This window comes from Sphaerodactylus townsendi, linkage group LG02 (assembly GCF_021028975.2).
Source record: "Sphaerodactylus townsendi isolate TG3544 linkage group LG02, MPM_Stown_v2.3, whole genome shotgun sequence".
Classification (NCBI taxonomy): Eukaryota; Metazoa; Chordata; class Lepidosauria; order Squamata; family Sphaerodactylidae; genus Sphaerodactylus; species Sphaerodactylus townsendi.
Genome location: NC_059426.1, coordinates 166,187,453 through 166,202,763, shown reverse-complemented (window position 1 = coordinate 166,202,763; position 15,311 = coordinate 166,187,453). Strand labels below are relative to the sequence as shown.

At 46.2% G+C, this 15,311-nt stretch overlaps 2 protein-coding genes across 2 annotated transcripts in view; one reads left to right on the top strand and one right to left on the bottom strand.

The window, feature by feature from the left end:
• The window catches only part of LOC125426389 (inverted formin-2-like), a 54,531-nt gene that overhangs the window by 37,144 nt on the left and 2,076 nt on the right, over window positions 1-15,311 (top strand). Inside the window, exon 16 of the mRNA XM_048484646.1 lies at window positions 2,567-2,683. Coding sequence (XP_048340603.1) covers window positions 2,567-2,683 — 117 coding nt within the window. The remainder of the gene's footprint in view (window positions 1-2,566; window positions 2,684-15,311) is intronic.
• The window catches only part of LOC125426390 (inverted formin-2-like), a 100,915-nt gene that overhangs the window by 83,818 nt on the left and 1,786 nt on the right, over window positions 1-15,311 (bottom strand). The gene's annotated exons all lie outside the window — the stretch shown is intronic.

The following is a 15,311-nucleotide window of genomic DNA, read 5'->3' as shown; positions in this document are numbered from 1 at the left end:
TGCTTTTGAATTTCTGTACATATACTTGTAAATAGATTATATGACATCAAAGACTTTTTGAGTCTTGCTCTGAATACTCCCTTAAGGAAGGGGTGGGACTTCATGCTCCCCAAGCCCCACCCCCAGCCTTAGTTATAAAAAAGAAGGTCTCCATAATGGACGTGCAGTCTCTTCTGGCCTTCCCGGAGGGGAGGTCAGAAGAGACTGCAGGCTGCCGGTTGGGAGCCCAGCTGGCAGGGAGAGTCTGGGGGGGCACCCTAGACCTTGCCCATGTCCATGTTGACATGGGCGGGATCGAGGGCAGTGGGGGTGGCGCCTGGGGCATCAGGGGGTGGAGCTAGGGTAGTGGGGGCAGAGCCTGGGGGGGCGTCCTGGAGACAATTTGTCTCTGGGCGCCATTTACCCCTGGTACGCTTCTGCTTATAGAAACCGTATTCTTTTAGCCAAAGGGCATTTCCACACATGCAGAATAATGCACTTTCAATGCACTTTTATTTATTTATTTATTTATTTATTTATTTATTATTGCATTTATAAACCGCCCCATCCCCTAGGGGCTCTGGGCGGTGAACAGCAGATATTATAAACAATGTAGCAATAACAATAACATTTAAAATCAGTAACATCATTAAATATATAAAATTACATAAAATTACAGCGTTCCGTATAAACCATATGGCGTTTTAATGCACTTTGCAGCTGGATTTTACTGTGAGAAGTAGAAAAATCCACTCGCAAACAGTTGTTAGAAGTGCACTGAAAATGGATTGAAATTGCATTATTCTGCATGTGCGAAAGTGCCCATAGTCTTCTAGCCACTGCAGGGGGAAAAGACAGAGGTTTCGACCCAACCACTTTCGGTGCCGGTGAAACAGGAAGGAGGAATCCCCCTTGAGGCTTCAAAAAGGCTGTTCTTGCGATCATGGGACCCACATATACACAAGCCAGATGGGATGAGCTAAGCCAAGAGAAAAGGCAAGCCGGATCCAACTCAGAGGTTGTATTCCAACATCAATTTTAGTTGGTATTGAGTTGGGGCACACGTGAGTCTCCCTGGTGCTTGGGTCACGTGTGTACTTCTTCTTGTGAGAAGAGAGAGATCCTGATTAGAAAGTAACTCCAGTTTTCTTTCACATATAAACGCTCTTGCCCTGTTAATGCCCAGCCTTGCCAATTGCCTTCCCAAAACTCCTGGGTTCAACCGTTTGTTTTCTCCCCAGCAGCACCAGAAAACTGACTTCTGGCTTCTTCTGCAGGTGGCGGTACCCGGCAGAAAAATTAAACTCCAAAGAAGTATTTTCGGTGGCATCGCAATCCAGAGGTGTTCCAAAGGTGCACGTCGAAAGCAGGCAGAGCCCGGATTTGGTCTTTGAATATTTAGCAGATCGACGTCCAGGTGGAAGGAATTGCAGAAGGGAGTGGGGAAGAGTCTTTGATACGTGCCTTAATCAAAAATTCTCTCCTCAAGGCCGTGCAGGTTCTGGGCCTTCTGCATACTGGAATGGTCTCTTCTTGGTCAGAAGAGCCTCCTCCTAAAGTCAGCCTCCTCCTAAAGTCAAGGGATGAGGCTCCAGGAATGGGGCCTCCCACATCAAATGGTTCTATACTAGAAAAATAGCAGAATCAGAGTTGGAAGAGACCCCAAGGGCCCTCAAGCCCAACCCCCTGCCATGCAGGAACACACAATCAAAGCACTCCTGTCAGATGGCCATCCAGCCTCTCTTTAAAAACCTGCAAAGCAGGAGGCTCCACCACCCTCCGAGGTAGTTCATTCCACTGTCTAGCATCCCTTATTGTTAAGAAGTTTTTCCTGATGTTTAAGTGGGATCTCTTTTCCTTCACCTTGAACCGATTACTCCTGGTCCCAGTCTCTGGAGCAGCAGAAAACAAGCTTGCTCCCTCCCCAGTATGACATCCCTTCTATCATGAAAGCAAGCCTGGGAGAGCCACGCTTGTTTCAGTAAAACCTGGATTCTTTTCTCCAATAACTCCAACCAGCTCAGGTCTCAACGATTTTTTATTGAAAAACAGAAATCAAAGAAATAAAACTTAAATGCACTGAGGTTGCTCAGCTGGTTACATTCCTTTTTTTTCTTTGTCCCCATTCCGGGAACCCATGGCCCAGAGATGCTTCTCTGACCACGTCTCAAGATGGAATCCAAAACCCTTTGTTTTCCCCTTCTCAGGAAAACTCTGTTCAGGCCACGAGGTAACTTAGGCCTTTGACGTTTCATCCTGGCACCTTTGTATGGCTTCCTGTCCTCCCTTCAGGAGATCAAAAGGCAAAGATGCTTTTCGCAGTCATATGTGACTTCCCTTTACTGTAGCGATAGCATCTTCCATGACACCTTCAGATATCTAAACATGGCTACAGATTGTTCTGTGTTCACCTCACGACCATCAGCTTCTGTTTGAAAGAACTTCCTTTTCCGGTCTCGTAAATGGGCACTGACAGCCAGATGAACCATTCACGACCCCATGAAAAGCTTTTGGGCCTAGGCCCGACCGTGCTATGAGAAATGCATGTGCCAGGCTGTCTGATTAAGATAGTCTCGCCCCTGCAAAGATGTCACACTCCAACCCTGCGCCCACGTACGGGTTTGGCAACATCACAGACGCCACTGCGTTCCGGCTCTTAGTTGCCAACCTCCAGATGGTGGCTGGAGGTCTCCTGGGGTTTCAGGTGCTCCCCAAGTAGCAGAGATGAGCTCCCTTGGAGAAAAGGACTGCTTTGGAAGGTGGATTGTGTGGCACCCTCCCCAGGCTCAACACACACACACATCCCACGCACAAAATCTTCAAATATTTCCCAATCCAGAATTGGTAAGCCGAGACCACACACTACAGTAGAAGGTGGGAAATCCCCCAGGATATCACATGCGCACACACTCTACCTACAAATGTTTCTGTTGCTCGGAATTATTTATGGGAGGGCATTCAAAAATGGCACCCCTACACCACCACCACCCCCAAAAAAGAACATCATTTCCCCACTTCTGCAGTCTGGATCTGCAGAATGAGGGGGAAATGAATTAGCAGAGTTCCCTGAAAATGGTAGAAAGGGCTATACCGCAGTCACATATTTGAATGCCCCCCTTGTGTCAAATAAATTGTTTTGGGCCGTATGTGTGTGATTTTTTTATTTTTCAGTGGATTTGTAACCCGTTCCAAAATACTATTTCCCTCCCAACTACATTTTGAAGAAGTATCATTTGGTTTGCCCACTCAGTTCTAGGTCAGCTAGCCAGATCTATACATTCACCAAGCCACAGTCTAAACACTGGCGTTCCACTGTGTGAGAGGTAGTTCTCTGTTTCTGTCAAATCTTTTGTCTCTAACATCTCTGGATATCAATATTTTTCCCCTTTCTCCTTGGACTCAAGGGAGGCTACACAGAATTGTTGGAATTAGACTGTTTTGGATTTGATAATGGTAACCCACAGTATTCTACCTTAATAACAGTTCTCCCCATGAATTTGTTTTATAGTAACAATGGGATATTGGGTGGATGTGTACATAGCTGCCATATTCTGTACATTTTATTTAAGTTGTGTTAAAATACTATGTTGAACTTACAGAGGTAATTTTATAAGTATTCAGATGCCGGGATTAGTAACGTTATTCACGGGGCTAATAATTTATACAGTATGACACTGGGATGAATATCAAAGCAGTGTTTCATTTCAAAACTGGTTTTACAGAACAGCTTAAACCTGTGGAAACAAAGGCTCGTTCCGCACGTGCAGAATAATGCACTTTCAAACTGCTTTCAGTGCTCTTTGAAGCTGTGCGGAATGGCAAAATCCACTTGCAAACAGTTGTGAAAGTGGTTTGAAAACGCATTATTTTGCATGTGCGGAAGGGGCCAAAGAGTCAATTTTTGAGATGGTTTGGTGGTCGCGGAAGAACCTTACTGTAAATTTCCTGAGATTACCTACCAACAGAGTGGATTAGGTTTGGGCTGCATTCAGATATGATGGTGAACTGTGGTATGTTCTAGTTACTCTGCCAGATGTAAGTAACAAATTCCAGTTTGTGTATAACTGGTAGGTTCTTGCCTCCTTTCTATGTCCCAGTGCAGAGGACAATCTTACAGAGAATGGAGCTGCTCTACAAACAGATTTGTGAGTTCATGTATTATAGCAAATCACAACTACCCTATTTACCCGAGAAGACAATGACCGTGTGGGTAAGACGAACACTAAAAAATGATTATTGTAATATGTATGCAAATTTAAGAATATCCCTGTTCTTCTGGACAGCACTCCTAGGGGGAAACCCTTAGTCTGCCTTTCAGGTAAATAGGATGTCCAAACTATGATTGCAAAACCAGCGACAAACCCTAGTTTGAAATCTAGCCAAAGAATCCTAGCAGCCAACAGCTTACAGATATGGTGGAATGCTCAAACCACAGTTTATTGAGATGTCTGAATACCTTTAAACCACAATTTATTGAGATGTCTGAATACAGCCTTAGGCGTGTAAATTTGAGGATTAGGTTGGCATGAAAATCCTATCCTTCAGCCTTGACCACCCTTGGAGAACGGTATTGCCTACCTGCTAGTACATGCAAAGGGAACATATGAATGGAACGCTAACAACTAGGCCGAGAGGGATAGTGGTGAAGGAGGAGAATTGCGCCCTATGGATTAAACAAAGTAAATATATGGAAATTGGAAAGATAGAAGCTGTGGGAATTGAGCCGTGGGAGTCTGCACAAGCGGCCGAACTCACTGTACAGATAGCAGCGGTGGGCTTTCAACTCTTCCTCCTCTTGTCAAGTGTCCATATGCAAAAGAGGGCAAAGATCCTGTATTTCTAGATGTGTGAAAGTGCGCAGCTGCAGCCTGTCACCCCTCCACTGCCATCTGCCAAATGTCCAGCTTCTCTACAACCCTACAGTCCGTACCAGCCCAAGAGAGAAGTGGGCATTCCAGCACGAGGCTTACTGAAAATATTTTGAAGATCACTCTTATAACAACAGCCATAAACTGGTTCTGAACGGACTAATAATTTGACAACTTCACCCTCTCCAGCTTTGTACATACAGATGCTACCTGAGTGCAATAAACTTGCTTATATTTAATAAACTTCCAAGTTTGGGAAAGAAAATGCCTCAAGGATTTCTTGGGATGTGGCAGGAGCGTCTGTGTTTGTGTCGGGGTTGGGACTTTTGTCTGAAGTAGCAGTTTTCAGGTTGTGTTCTGGGGAACCGTGGGATTTTGGGGGGGGGGACACTTCTCTGGGTTGGCAACATGGGATGTGTGCAAACTCTTCATTAATAGCAGCACCTTCCTCCATCCCGAGGAGTCTTTCTTTGGCACCAGAATTTTAGGACCTGACCCATCAAAGGACGCCTGCTTGGGACCTTGGAAGGTGTGCCTGTTAGTGATGCAGAAGGGTATGATGCAGTGTTTCCTAAAAGCCACGTGGAGCAGGGAAGGCGCAAGGAAGCTCTTCACCCCACAGGCAGCTGACCCAGAATGGGGGGACAAAGGGTAGCAACTGCTTGGAAGAGAACTTGAAAGATTGGCCCTTGGGCTGGGACAGGAGGGTGGGTCACCCAACAAGTGAGGGGTGGGGTGGGGCAGTAACAGCCGGTGGGGGCAGTGGGCCAGTGGGGGGCAGTAATAGCAGTGGTGGGATCCAAAAATTTTAGTAACAGGTTCCCTCGCCAGCCCCCCTCAGCAAAGGGGACAGAGGCGTACCTAGGCTCAGCCCTGGGCAAAACCTGAGTTGGATGCCCCCCCCCCCCCATGGGCAGCCACCCCACCATGACTCCCAACTTTTTTTATCACCAGGTCATTTCTAAATCATCATCACAGTATAGAAAATGCCCCAAATCGCAAATCTGAACACAGCAATGGTGAAACACACAGGTTCTTTGATAGAGACTGGTGAGATAAAAGGTACGAAAGGCTGAGAATCCATGAATTGCAGTACCTGAAAGGGATTAACCCAGTTCAGGGAGTGACATTATTAGTCGCAATTGCTATATGGAACTTTCACGTTCAAAGGCAGGATGCCTCTCGGGGAGGCGAGGGCACGGAGATGGAAAAGCGGACCCAATTAGTAACCCCCTCTCAGCACACACAAATAATTAGTAACCCACTCTCGGGAACTGGTCAGAACCTGCTGGATCCCACCTCTGAGTAACAGCACCAATTGGCGGGGAGGATGCCCCCTTAGTACTTTTCTTTCTTTCTTTCCATAATGGATGGTTGAATTTAGAAGATGATAGTGGAAGGAAGGATTTTATGTAATAAATAAAATTGCTTTTTTCGTAATGGAGTTGTAGAAGTAGAATAGATTTGGATTGTTGATAAGGATACTCTGCTATGTACTGTGAAGTTTGTATGGATTTTAATTAAAAATTAATTAGAAGAAGAATAAGTACTCCTAGCAATGTCTGTTGTATGTACAGAAGAAAGGACAGGTGAAGAGAAGGACTCCTCACATAGTCCAGTCCTTCAGGGGGAAGGGGCTAGCACAGTATCAGTGTTTCATGCAGAAAGTCCCCGATTCAGTCCTTGGCCTAGCTATGGAAAGGTTCTGGTCTAACAGAAGATGTGATTGGCCAATTCAGATGCAGGGGAGCTACTGCCAGCCAGAGTAGACAGCATACAGACCAACAGGCTGATTCACAGTATGAAAAAAACCGTGTTTTTGTGTGAGATACAGGCATGCAGTAATAAGGTCTGTCCACAAGATGGCTCCATGTTCTCTGCAGAGGTTTTACTTCTTCATCAACCAGCTCCAAGCAAGAAAATATTTGTTCCCCTGCTGCTCCACGTGAAGCCTGAGGGGTGACCTTGGGCTAGTCACAGTTCTCTCAGAAATCTCTCCGCCCCACCTACCTCACAAGGTGTCTGTTGTGGGGAAAGAAAAGGAAAGGAGTTTGTAAGCCACCTCCTTATAAGGAGCAGCAGTGGCGTAGTGGTTAAGAGCAGGTGCATTCTAATCTGGAGGAACTGAGTTTGATTCCCCGCTCTGCCGCCTCAGCTGTGGAGGCTTATCTGGGGAATTCAGATTAGCCTGTGCACTCCCACACACGCCAGCTGGGTGACCTTGGGCTAGTCACAGCTTTTCGGAGCTCTCTCAGCCCCACCTACCACAGGGTTTATGAGGGGAAGGCAAGGAGATTGTTAGCCCCTTGAGACTCCTGCCAGAGAAAAAGGCAAGATATGTATCCAAACCTCGCCCTCCTCCTCCTCCTCCTCCTCCTCCTCTTCTTCTTCTTCTTCTTCTTCTTCTTCTTCTTCTTCTTCTTCTTCTTCTTCTTCTTCTTCTTCTTCTTCTAGGAGAGCCTTCTTACAGGAGAGAAAGGTGGGATATCAATCCAAACTCTTCCTCCTCTTCCTCTTCTTCTTCACCTTCTTCACTTATACACCATGTGAGCAACAGAGAAGGTTTCTTGCTGCCCATTTGTCAGGGCACAACATTAAACGGTTCAGAGCACTTGAGAATTCTTACACCAGTAGAAAGGAGATTAGACAGATGATCTTGGCTTCTTTGCCGAAGCGCAGGCGATGTTTATAGGAGGAGAGCAGATGTGCTCCGACATTAGCGGATATTGTTTGGCACGGATAAAACCGGCCTCACTTATATGCTAAGTGAAAAGAGATGTGGTCTGTTGGGACAAGGAAATCAGGGGCTTGGCTAGATGGTATCCATCATATGTTCATCCTGTCATTCCTCCAAGATATACGAAGCTTCTTTCTTCTCAATCAGACCGTCGCTGCAGAGTCGGTATTGTCTACTCTGACTGGCAGTCGCTCTCCAGGGTCTCCACATCGGGTATTTCCCATCACTCACTTCCTTGTCAATGGTCATATCAAGCCCTCAGTCCATCAAGGTCAGGATTGTCTACTCAGATTGGCAGCTGCCCCCCCCCCCAGGGTCACAGGCAGAGTCTTTCTCGTCACCTACTGCCTTGTCAGTATTGTCTACTCTGACTGGCAGTCGCTTTCCAGGGTTTCAGCATCAGGTCTTCCATATCATCTACTGCTAGATCCTTTTAACACGATATGCCAGGGATTGAAACTGGAAGAGCCAAGCGGAGGCTCTTCCGCTCAGCCAGAGCACTCCCCCTAAAAGCTCGTGATTAATTCCTCCACCATGTCTAGCCTTACAATCAAAAGACCACCTGGACTAAGAAGGACCAACTAGCCAAAGTCTAGGACAGTGGTGGCGAACCTATGGCACGGGTGCCAGAGGTGGCACTCAGAGCCCTCTCTGTGGGCACGTGCAAACAGAGTCCCTCCCCCCCCATTTAGGCTAGCCTGGACCGCTGGGCTCAATTATTAGCATTAAACCTAAGACCTAGTTTTGGGGAAGCAGTGTAGGTAACCCTGTTAAGTGCTGCTAAACCCCACTGATTTTCATGCAAAGAACTAAAGCGCGATCCTTTACCTGGCAGTAAGCTCGGTTGCTGGCAATGGGGCTTGCTTCTGAGTAAACCCTCCTAGGGTTGTGATTCACCCGTTGGAAGAGTTGCACGGTTGCTTCAAAGCAAAGCCACCGACTACCACCAAGCTTACTCCCGAGTAACGCACGTCTCAGAGCCAACTGTTTTTTCTAAACGAAAACCTCAGTATTCAGGTTAAATGGCCGTGTTGGCACTTTGTGATAAATAAGTGGGTTTTGGGTTGCAACTTGGGCACTCGGTCTCGAAAAGGTTCGCCATCACTGGTCTAGGACATTGAGACCAACTTACCCAGGTCTCAGTGTCCTAGTTCAGGATTTAAATGTGGGTCACAGTGTTCTGGTCAAACACTCTTAACCACTATAAGGTGGTATACAAACTTGGGGGAGTGCGGTATACAAACGTAAATAATAATAATAATAATAATAATAATAATAATAATAATAATAATAATAATAAATATCCCAAAAACACTAGGGCAGCCCTTAAAACATCTTCGAATTGACAAAATTAACATCTGTCAAATTCAGAAGGCAGCCCTGCTGGGATCCGCACGAATGCTACGCCGATACATTACAACTTCCTAGGCCTCTGGGTGAGGCTCGAATTGTAATGAAGGCCAACAACCAGCTAAAGATCTGGCAGCTGTGAAATCTACAATAATAATAATATACCACAGTATAGTGTGGAGTATATTGTTGATTGTCTACCAACCACTGGGTTTTTAAGTTTAGATCTTAGTACTAGTTTTATGGGAACCTATTATTTGATGTTTTTAACTTGTTTGTACACCTCTCTGAGTTCCACTCCAGTTGGGAATGGCAAGATTTTTTTAAGAAAATGTATTGAATTTGTAATGTGCCCTCCCCAACCAAAGCTAGGCTCTGGTTGGTATACACACATATACATTTAATAAAATAATAAATAAATAAAACACTGGGGTTGGAGGAGGCTGAGGCAAAGAGATGATAGTTCTCAGAGAGTTCCTGTCACAGAAAAATTTGAACACAGGGCCTCTCAATTCACATAGTGAGTCACTGGTCGAATCCCCACTACCGTCTTAGCCAGGTTTCAGAACACAAACTAACCAGGTTTGAGGTCGTTTGTATTCTGAAACCTGGCTAAGACAGTAGTGGGGATTCGACCTCTGTGCTAAGCCAGCTTCCCTCAGCACTTATGACTGTTTGTGGGGGTTGCTTTTTTAAAAAAAAAAAAAGATTATTATTCTCATGATCTCACTCAACAATAGCATTGAAAAAGAGTATGTATCACAGGATCGATTCTGGTAGAGCCTTTTATGACTCATTTGATGAAGAGGACAGTGCTGGGGAGCTAAGTTCTGCATTGTACAGAGTTGCTCAAGAACTATTGCCGATTCCCACGTTCATAGACTTGCATGTGTGATTTTTCTTTTGTTTGCCATTAAGTCACAAGCTGATTTATGGCAATCCCACTGGGTTTTCAAGGCAAGAGATGTTCGGAGGTGGTTTGCCATTGCCGACCTCTGCACAGCAACCCTGAACTTTCTTTGGTGGTCTACTATCCAAATACTAGCCAGCCCCGATCCTACTTCACTTCCAAGATATTCTGCAACCTGCGGCTCTCCAGATGTTCGTGGACTACCATTCCCATCAGCCCCCTGCCAGCATGGCCAGAGGTCTTCCTCTGTGTCCATTTTTACAGAGGTCCTTCCTCTGTGTACATTTTTGCTTTTCTGCCACCTTCAGCAGCAGTGGCGTAGGAGGTTAAGAGCTCGTGTATCTAATCTGGAGGAACCGCGTTTGATTCCCAGCTCTGCCGCCTGAGCTGTGGAGGCTTATCTGGGGAATTCAGATTAGCCTGTACTCTCCCACACATGCCAGCTGGGTGACCTTGGGCTAGTCATGGTTCTTTGGAGCTCTCTCAGCCCCACCTACCTCACAGGGTGTTTGTTGTGAGGGGGGAAGGGCAAGGAGATTGTCAACCCCTTTGAGTCTCCTGCAGGAGAGAAAGGGGGGATATAAATCCAAACTCTTCTTCTTCTTCTTCTTCTTCCTCTGTGTCCATTTTTACAGAGGTCCTTCCTCTGTGTCCATTTTTGCTTTTCTGCCACCTGCATGGAATACCTTCTTGTCTAGAAAAGGCATTTCCGGTGAAAATGGCGCCTTCCCCTTTCTCCCCTGTATCAACAACATTCATGGATGCTGAGACCCCGAGAGGCCTCTCAAAGCCGCGTCCGATATCTCGTCAATAAAAATCTTCCTTTTCTTTTTCTCCTTCCCCGCGATGCTGAGGCGGATATGGAAGATTCTAATACCATATTTGTCCAGAAACATAAACAATCACATCTACATGTCAGCCACTCCGGCCATAACAAACAGCTGAGTTTTCCAGAATAAGCTGGGGCTAGCTTACAGCGTCCAGGAACCCATTTAACTTTCCGATTGTTTCGTCTTTCATTGGGAAGAGAGAAATAAATGCTGTTCCAAACATGCCCGGGGAACGTCTTTGCCCAGATCTTCTCTTGGTCTCTGTTTTCCTTACTGGTACACATGTTTGTTCTGGATGAACTGTGTTTGTGCTTCTTCTGTAACCTCTGCAGTTTTTTTCTGCCGCTTCAAACCCGGCCATAAAACCCTGGGCTATAAATAATGGATTAGGGCTGCCGGCAACTTCCAGTAAATCATGGGGCCCTGTGCTTGTGTTTTCATCACCGAATGATGCTGAGATCTGTTGTCTTGCAGCTCTTAATATAAGTGAGGAGGAGGAGGGGGAAAGGTTTTACACACTACTGATTTTTACTCAGCCCCATTGAGACGAATTATTCGTGCCAAGCTCAGCAGGTTTTTCTTTAAAGAAGGGGGCAACGCTAAAATTAGACTCTGTCAAAACAGCTTCCCTTGTTTTATGAGCTTCGAAGGGCCCTGCTGCATCAGCCCAAAGGTCCACCTAATCCAGCATCCTGTTTCTCACAACGGCCAATCAGAAGTCCCTCAAAAGACCCAGAAAAGCGGAAAAGAAGGCAAAATGTGTTCACCACAAGAAATGTTCTCAGCCTAACCTACCTCACAGGCAGAGGTGGGATCCAGCAGGTTCTCACAGGTTCCCGAGAGTAGGTTACTAATAATTTGTGTGCGCCGAAAGGTGGTTACTAACTGGTGATTTTGCCACGTGATTTTTGCCTTAGCTATGCCCCTCCTCTCAGCAGTAGCAGAACTTGAAGCAGTCTAGCAGGAGGTGCACCGGCATGCATGGCAGCCTGCGCCTGCGTGCATTCGTTTCCTGCCCAAGGACCGGCGCAGCGGCTGCGTCCTTGCCACAGCCCCGCCCAGGAATGCCCCGCCCCAGAATGCCCGGCCACGCCCCCATCGTGCCCCGCCCATCCCCATTGGCACTACGCTACAGTTTGAATCCCACCACCATGGGAACCTGTTACTAAAATGTTTCGATCCCACCACTGCTCACAGGGTTGTATGATGTAAACTGCTTCGGGACCAAATCACAGAATCTGAGGAAGGGGGCTTTTTCTTGGTATCAGGGCTGCAGTGTAAAATGCTGGAGCAGTGTGGATTTGAGGGCTGAATTTTCAAGGCCCCCAGGCATGCACCCTGTGCATGGTGCACCCCCCCCTTTCCCCCTTGTAGCTCCACCACTGCTGGGAGGCAGAACCAAAAAAGAGGCAGGGGTGAAGGAGCATTTTTTAAATTTGCACAGGCACAAAATATCTAGTTATATTGGGGGAAGCATGAGGTACACATGGGTAAGCAGGACTGTTGTGGTACCTTCAAGATGAACAAAACCGTATCCCAGCATAGGCTTTGACAACTGAAGGGATAGACTCTGTCTTGTCTGTCAAAGCTTGCATGGGAATACATTTTTGTTCATTTTCCTGTTACACAAAACTCCCATTTCTTTTTGCGGCAACAGACTAAAGCTGCTAGATAAAAAGGAGTTTCAGATATCAGGATTTTGGATAGTGGCAGGCTCTGTTAGACATTAGTGTTTTTTAAAAATAAATATCTGATCTTTTTATTATGGTTTTGAAGTATTTATGGCTGCGAAAGTAGAAATTATATGCAATAGAGAAAGATGCTGAGCTACCAATTGCCTGACGCACCGAGCAAAACAGGTTCTGGCTTATTAATAAATAATACCAACTCGTCGATAGCGCCTGCCTTCCGAGGAGTCTTCATTAGTTTTTGCTCTGTTTTCGGCAATGTCATGTATATTCCCGTGCAACGCTTATAATGCAATCTCAAATTTCCTGACTCATTTCCTCGTGGAGAGACGTTTTCCTTGGACCAAGATTCAGAGGAGTGATTGTTAACCGTCAAATGATATGCAGACCATACATCAAAGGCCCTTTTCTCTGCCTCGCTGGAAAGGCTGTTTTTGGAAACATTGCAAAACTCGGGAAAGCGAGCCACTGCTACTGATCTTCTTCTATACCCAGCTGGAATTCTCTGCCATATAGCCAGATGCGTATGGCCTATAGGGACAACCCCAGGCACACATTTTGTTGGTCACATGGGGGGGCACTGGGCATGATCACATGCCACTAAGCCCCACCCACCTCCCACCTCCCTGCAGACCAGCTCAAAAGGTGGTGGCCATGGCTTGGGGTGGGGCCACGCCCCTGAGCGTGGGGGTAGGGGCGTGGGGTGGGCGCCTTGAGAAGGAGTTGTCTCCAGGTTCCATTTCACCCTGATACGCCTCTGCATATGGCTAGGGTTCCCAACGCTGGCTTGGGAAATACTTGGAGATTTTGGGGGTGGAGCTTGAGAAGGGTGGGATTTGGGGAGGGGCTTTGATGGGATATTATTTATTTATTTATTTATTTATTAAATTTATAGGCCGCCTCATCCCTGAAGGGCTCGAGGCGGCTCACAACATGGCTGTTTCCAACAGCAATTTAATACAGCATAAAACTGAACCCATTAAAACACAACAGCAGTTAATAACAATAAATAAATTAATAATTTTCATGGTCCACCTTCCAAAATGGCCACTTTCTCCAGGTGAACTTATCTATGTTGCCTGGAGGTCAGTTATCACCCCAGGAAGTCTCCATCCACCCCCTGGAGGTTGGCAAATCTACATACCCGAAAGGATCTGATGTATAAGCTGCATCCATCTGATCCTCAGTTTAGAACTGCACCGAAGCAGCCAGTATGGTATAGTGGTTAGAGCATCAGACTAAGACCTGGGAGACCCAGGTTCAAATCCCAACTCTGCCATGGAAGCTCGCTGGGTAACTTTGGGCCAGTCTCAGACTCTCAGACTAATCTACCTCACAGGGTTGTGGTGAGGATAAAACGGAAGAAGATCTTGTAAGTTGCGTTGGATCCCCATTGGGGAGGACAGTGGGGTATAAATATATACACCTTCCTCTTTCTTTTTTCTTCTTATTATTTTGATATTAGGGAAGTTATCAATGTAATGGAATATTTCTCTATTTTTGTGTTTTTGGACTTGTTTGGTTTTTTTCCTCTTCTAAACTATCTTCTATGCTCTTACTGCCATGTTTTAATTTGATTTGTTAATCTCTCTCTATCTGTCGATGTTTGACTCAGATAATTTTGTATGTAACCTCTTTTTGTCTCCTTTTTAACCTTTTAAACAATAAAGTACATTTTAAAAAATATATAGATTAATAAACTGAAGAAGTCGGGCGTGTTAATTCTCCCCTGAAATCAAGAACCTGGGAGTCTGATTGAAAACATAGCTAATATATTGTCATGCCCCCGGACTGGGTTCAACAATGAGACTCCGTGTTTAGATGATTTCTTAATTATGAATAAGGAATAAGCATTTAGATTTCTATTGCCAGAACTAATCATAAACTGTAAGGCGCCCTCCGTGATACGCCATGCCACATAACACCAACCCTGACTACCAGTTCCCAAGGGGGGCTGGCACCAGTGGTGGGATCCAAAAATTTTAGTAACAGGTTCCCATAGTGGTGGGATTTAAACTGTGGCATAGCGCCAATGGGGCTGGGCGGGGCATGACGGGGGCGTGGCTGGGCATTCCAGGGGTGGGGCATTCCTGGGCGGGGCTGTGGCAAGGACACAGCCGCTGCACCGGTCCTTGGGCAGGAAACGAATGCACACAGGTGCAGGCTGCCACGCATGCCGGTGTACCTCCTGCTAGATTGCTTCAAGTTCTGCGCGCTACTGCTGAGAGGAGGGGCGTAACTAAGGCAAAAATCACGTGGCACAATCACCAATTAGTAACCCCCTCTCGGCACACACAAATAATTAGTAACCTACTCTCGGGAACCTGTGAGAACCTGCTGGATCCCACCTCTGGCTGGCACCCCACCAGTCTCACGGTCCAGAGACGATGCCGTCTCCGCCGAGGTCAAAACAACCTACATTTTACATTACTGACAGAACTACAACAGCAGGTGCCTAATGCGCTGATAAGGCAATGCTTAGGAAGCACAGCACAAAGAGTGAGAAAATACAACCACAGGAATGAAGAGGGAGGGGGGATGAGGAGAGAAAGGATCTCACATTTCGGGCCAGAGACAGGAGACATGGCAGGACCAACCATGGGCTGATCATGACACATATTAGAGCATCTTGATCACATAACTGTGAACCTCAGCAACTATCCGTGATGTTTTAAACCTGACCTCCCACTGAAAAGCTCACATTAGCATGCATGGCCAGTTTATAAGACCATCTCTTCCTTGATTTCAATCTATCTGGCGTCAAGGAGCTTATGCTTGGTTCTCTCCTACCTCCATTTGATCCCCACTTACCACCCTGTGGGGCAGCGTAGGCTCAGAAGATGAAGCCCAAGGTCACAACAGGGGGGGGATTTTATTTATTTTTATTTGTTTATATTTGTATTTATATAAGGTGATGCGTGCCCGCCTACCCGCCCATCCCAGTTTGTG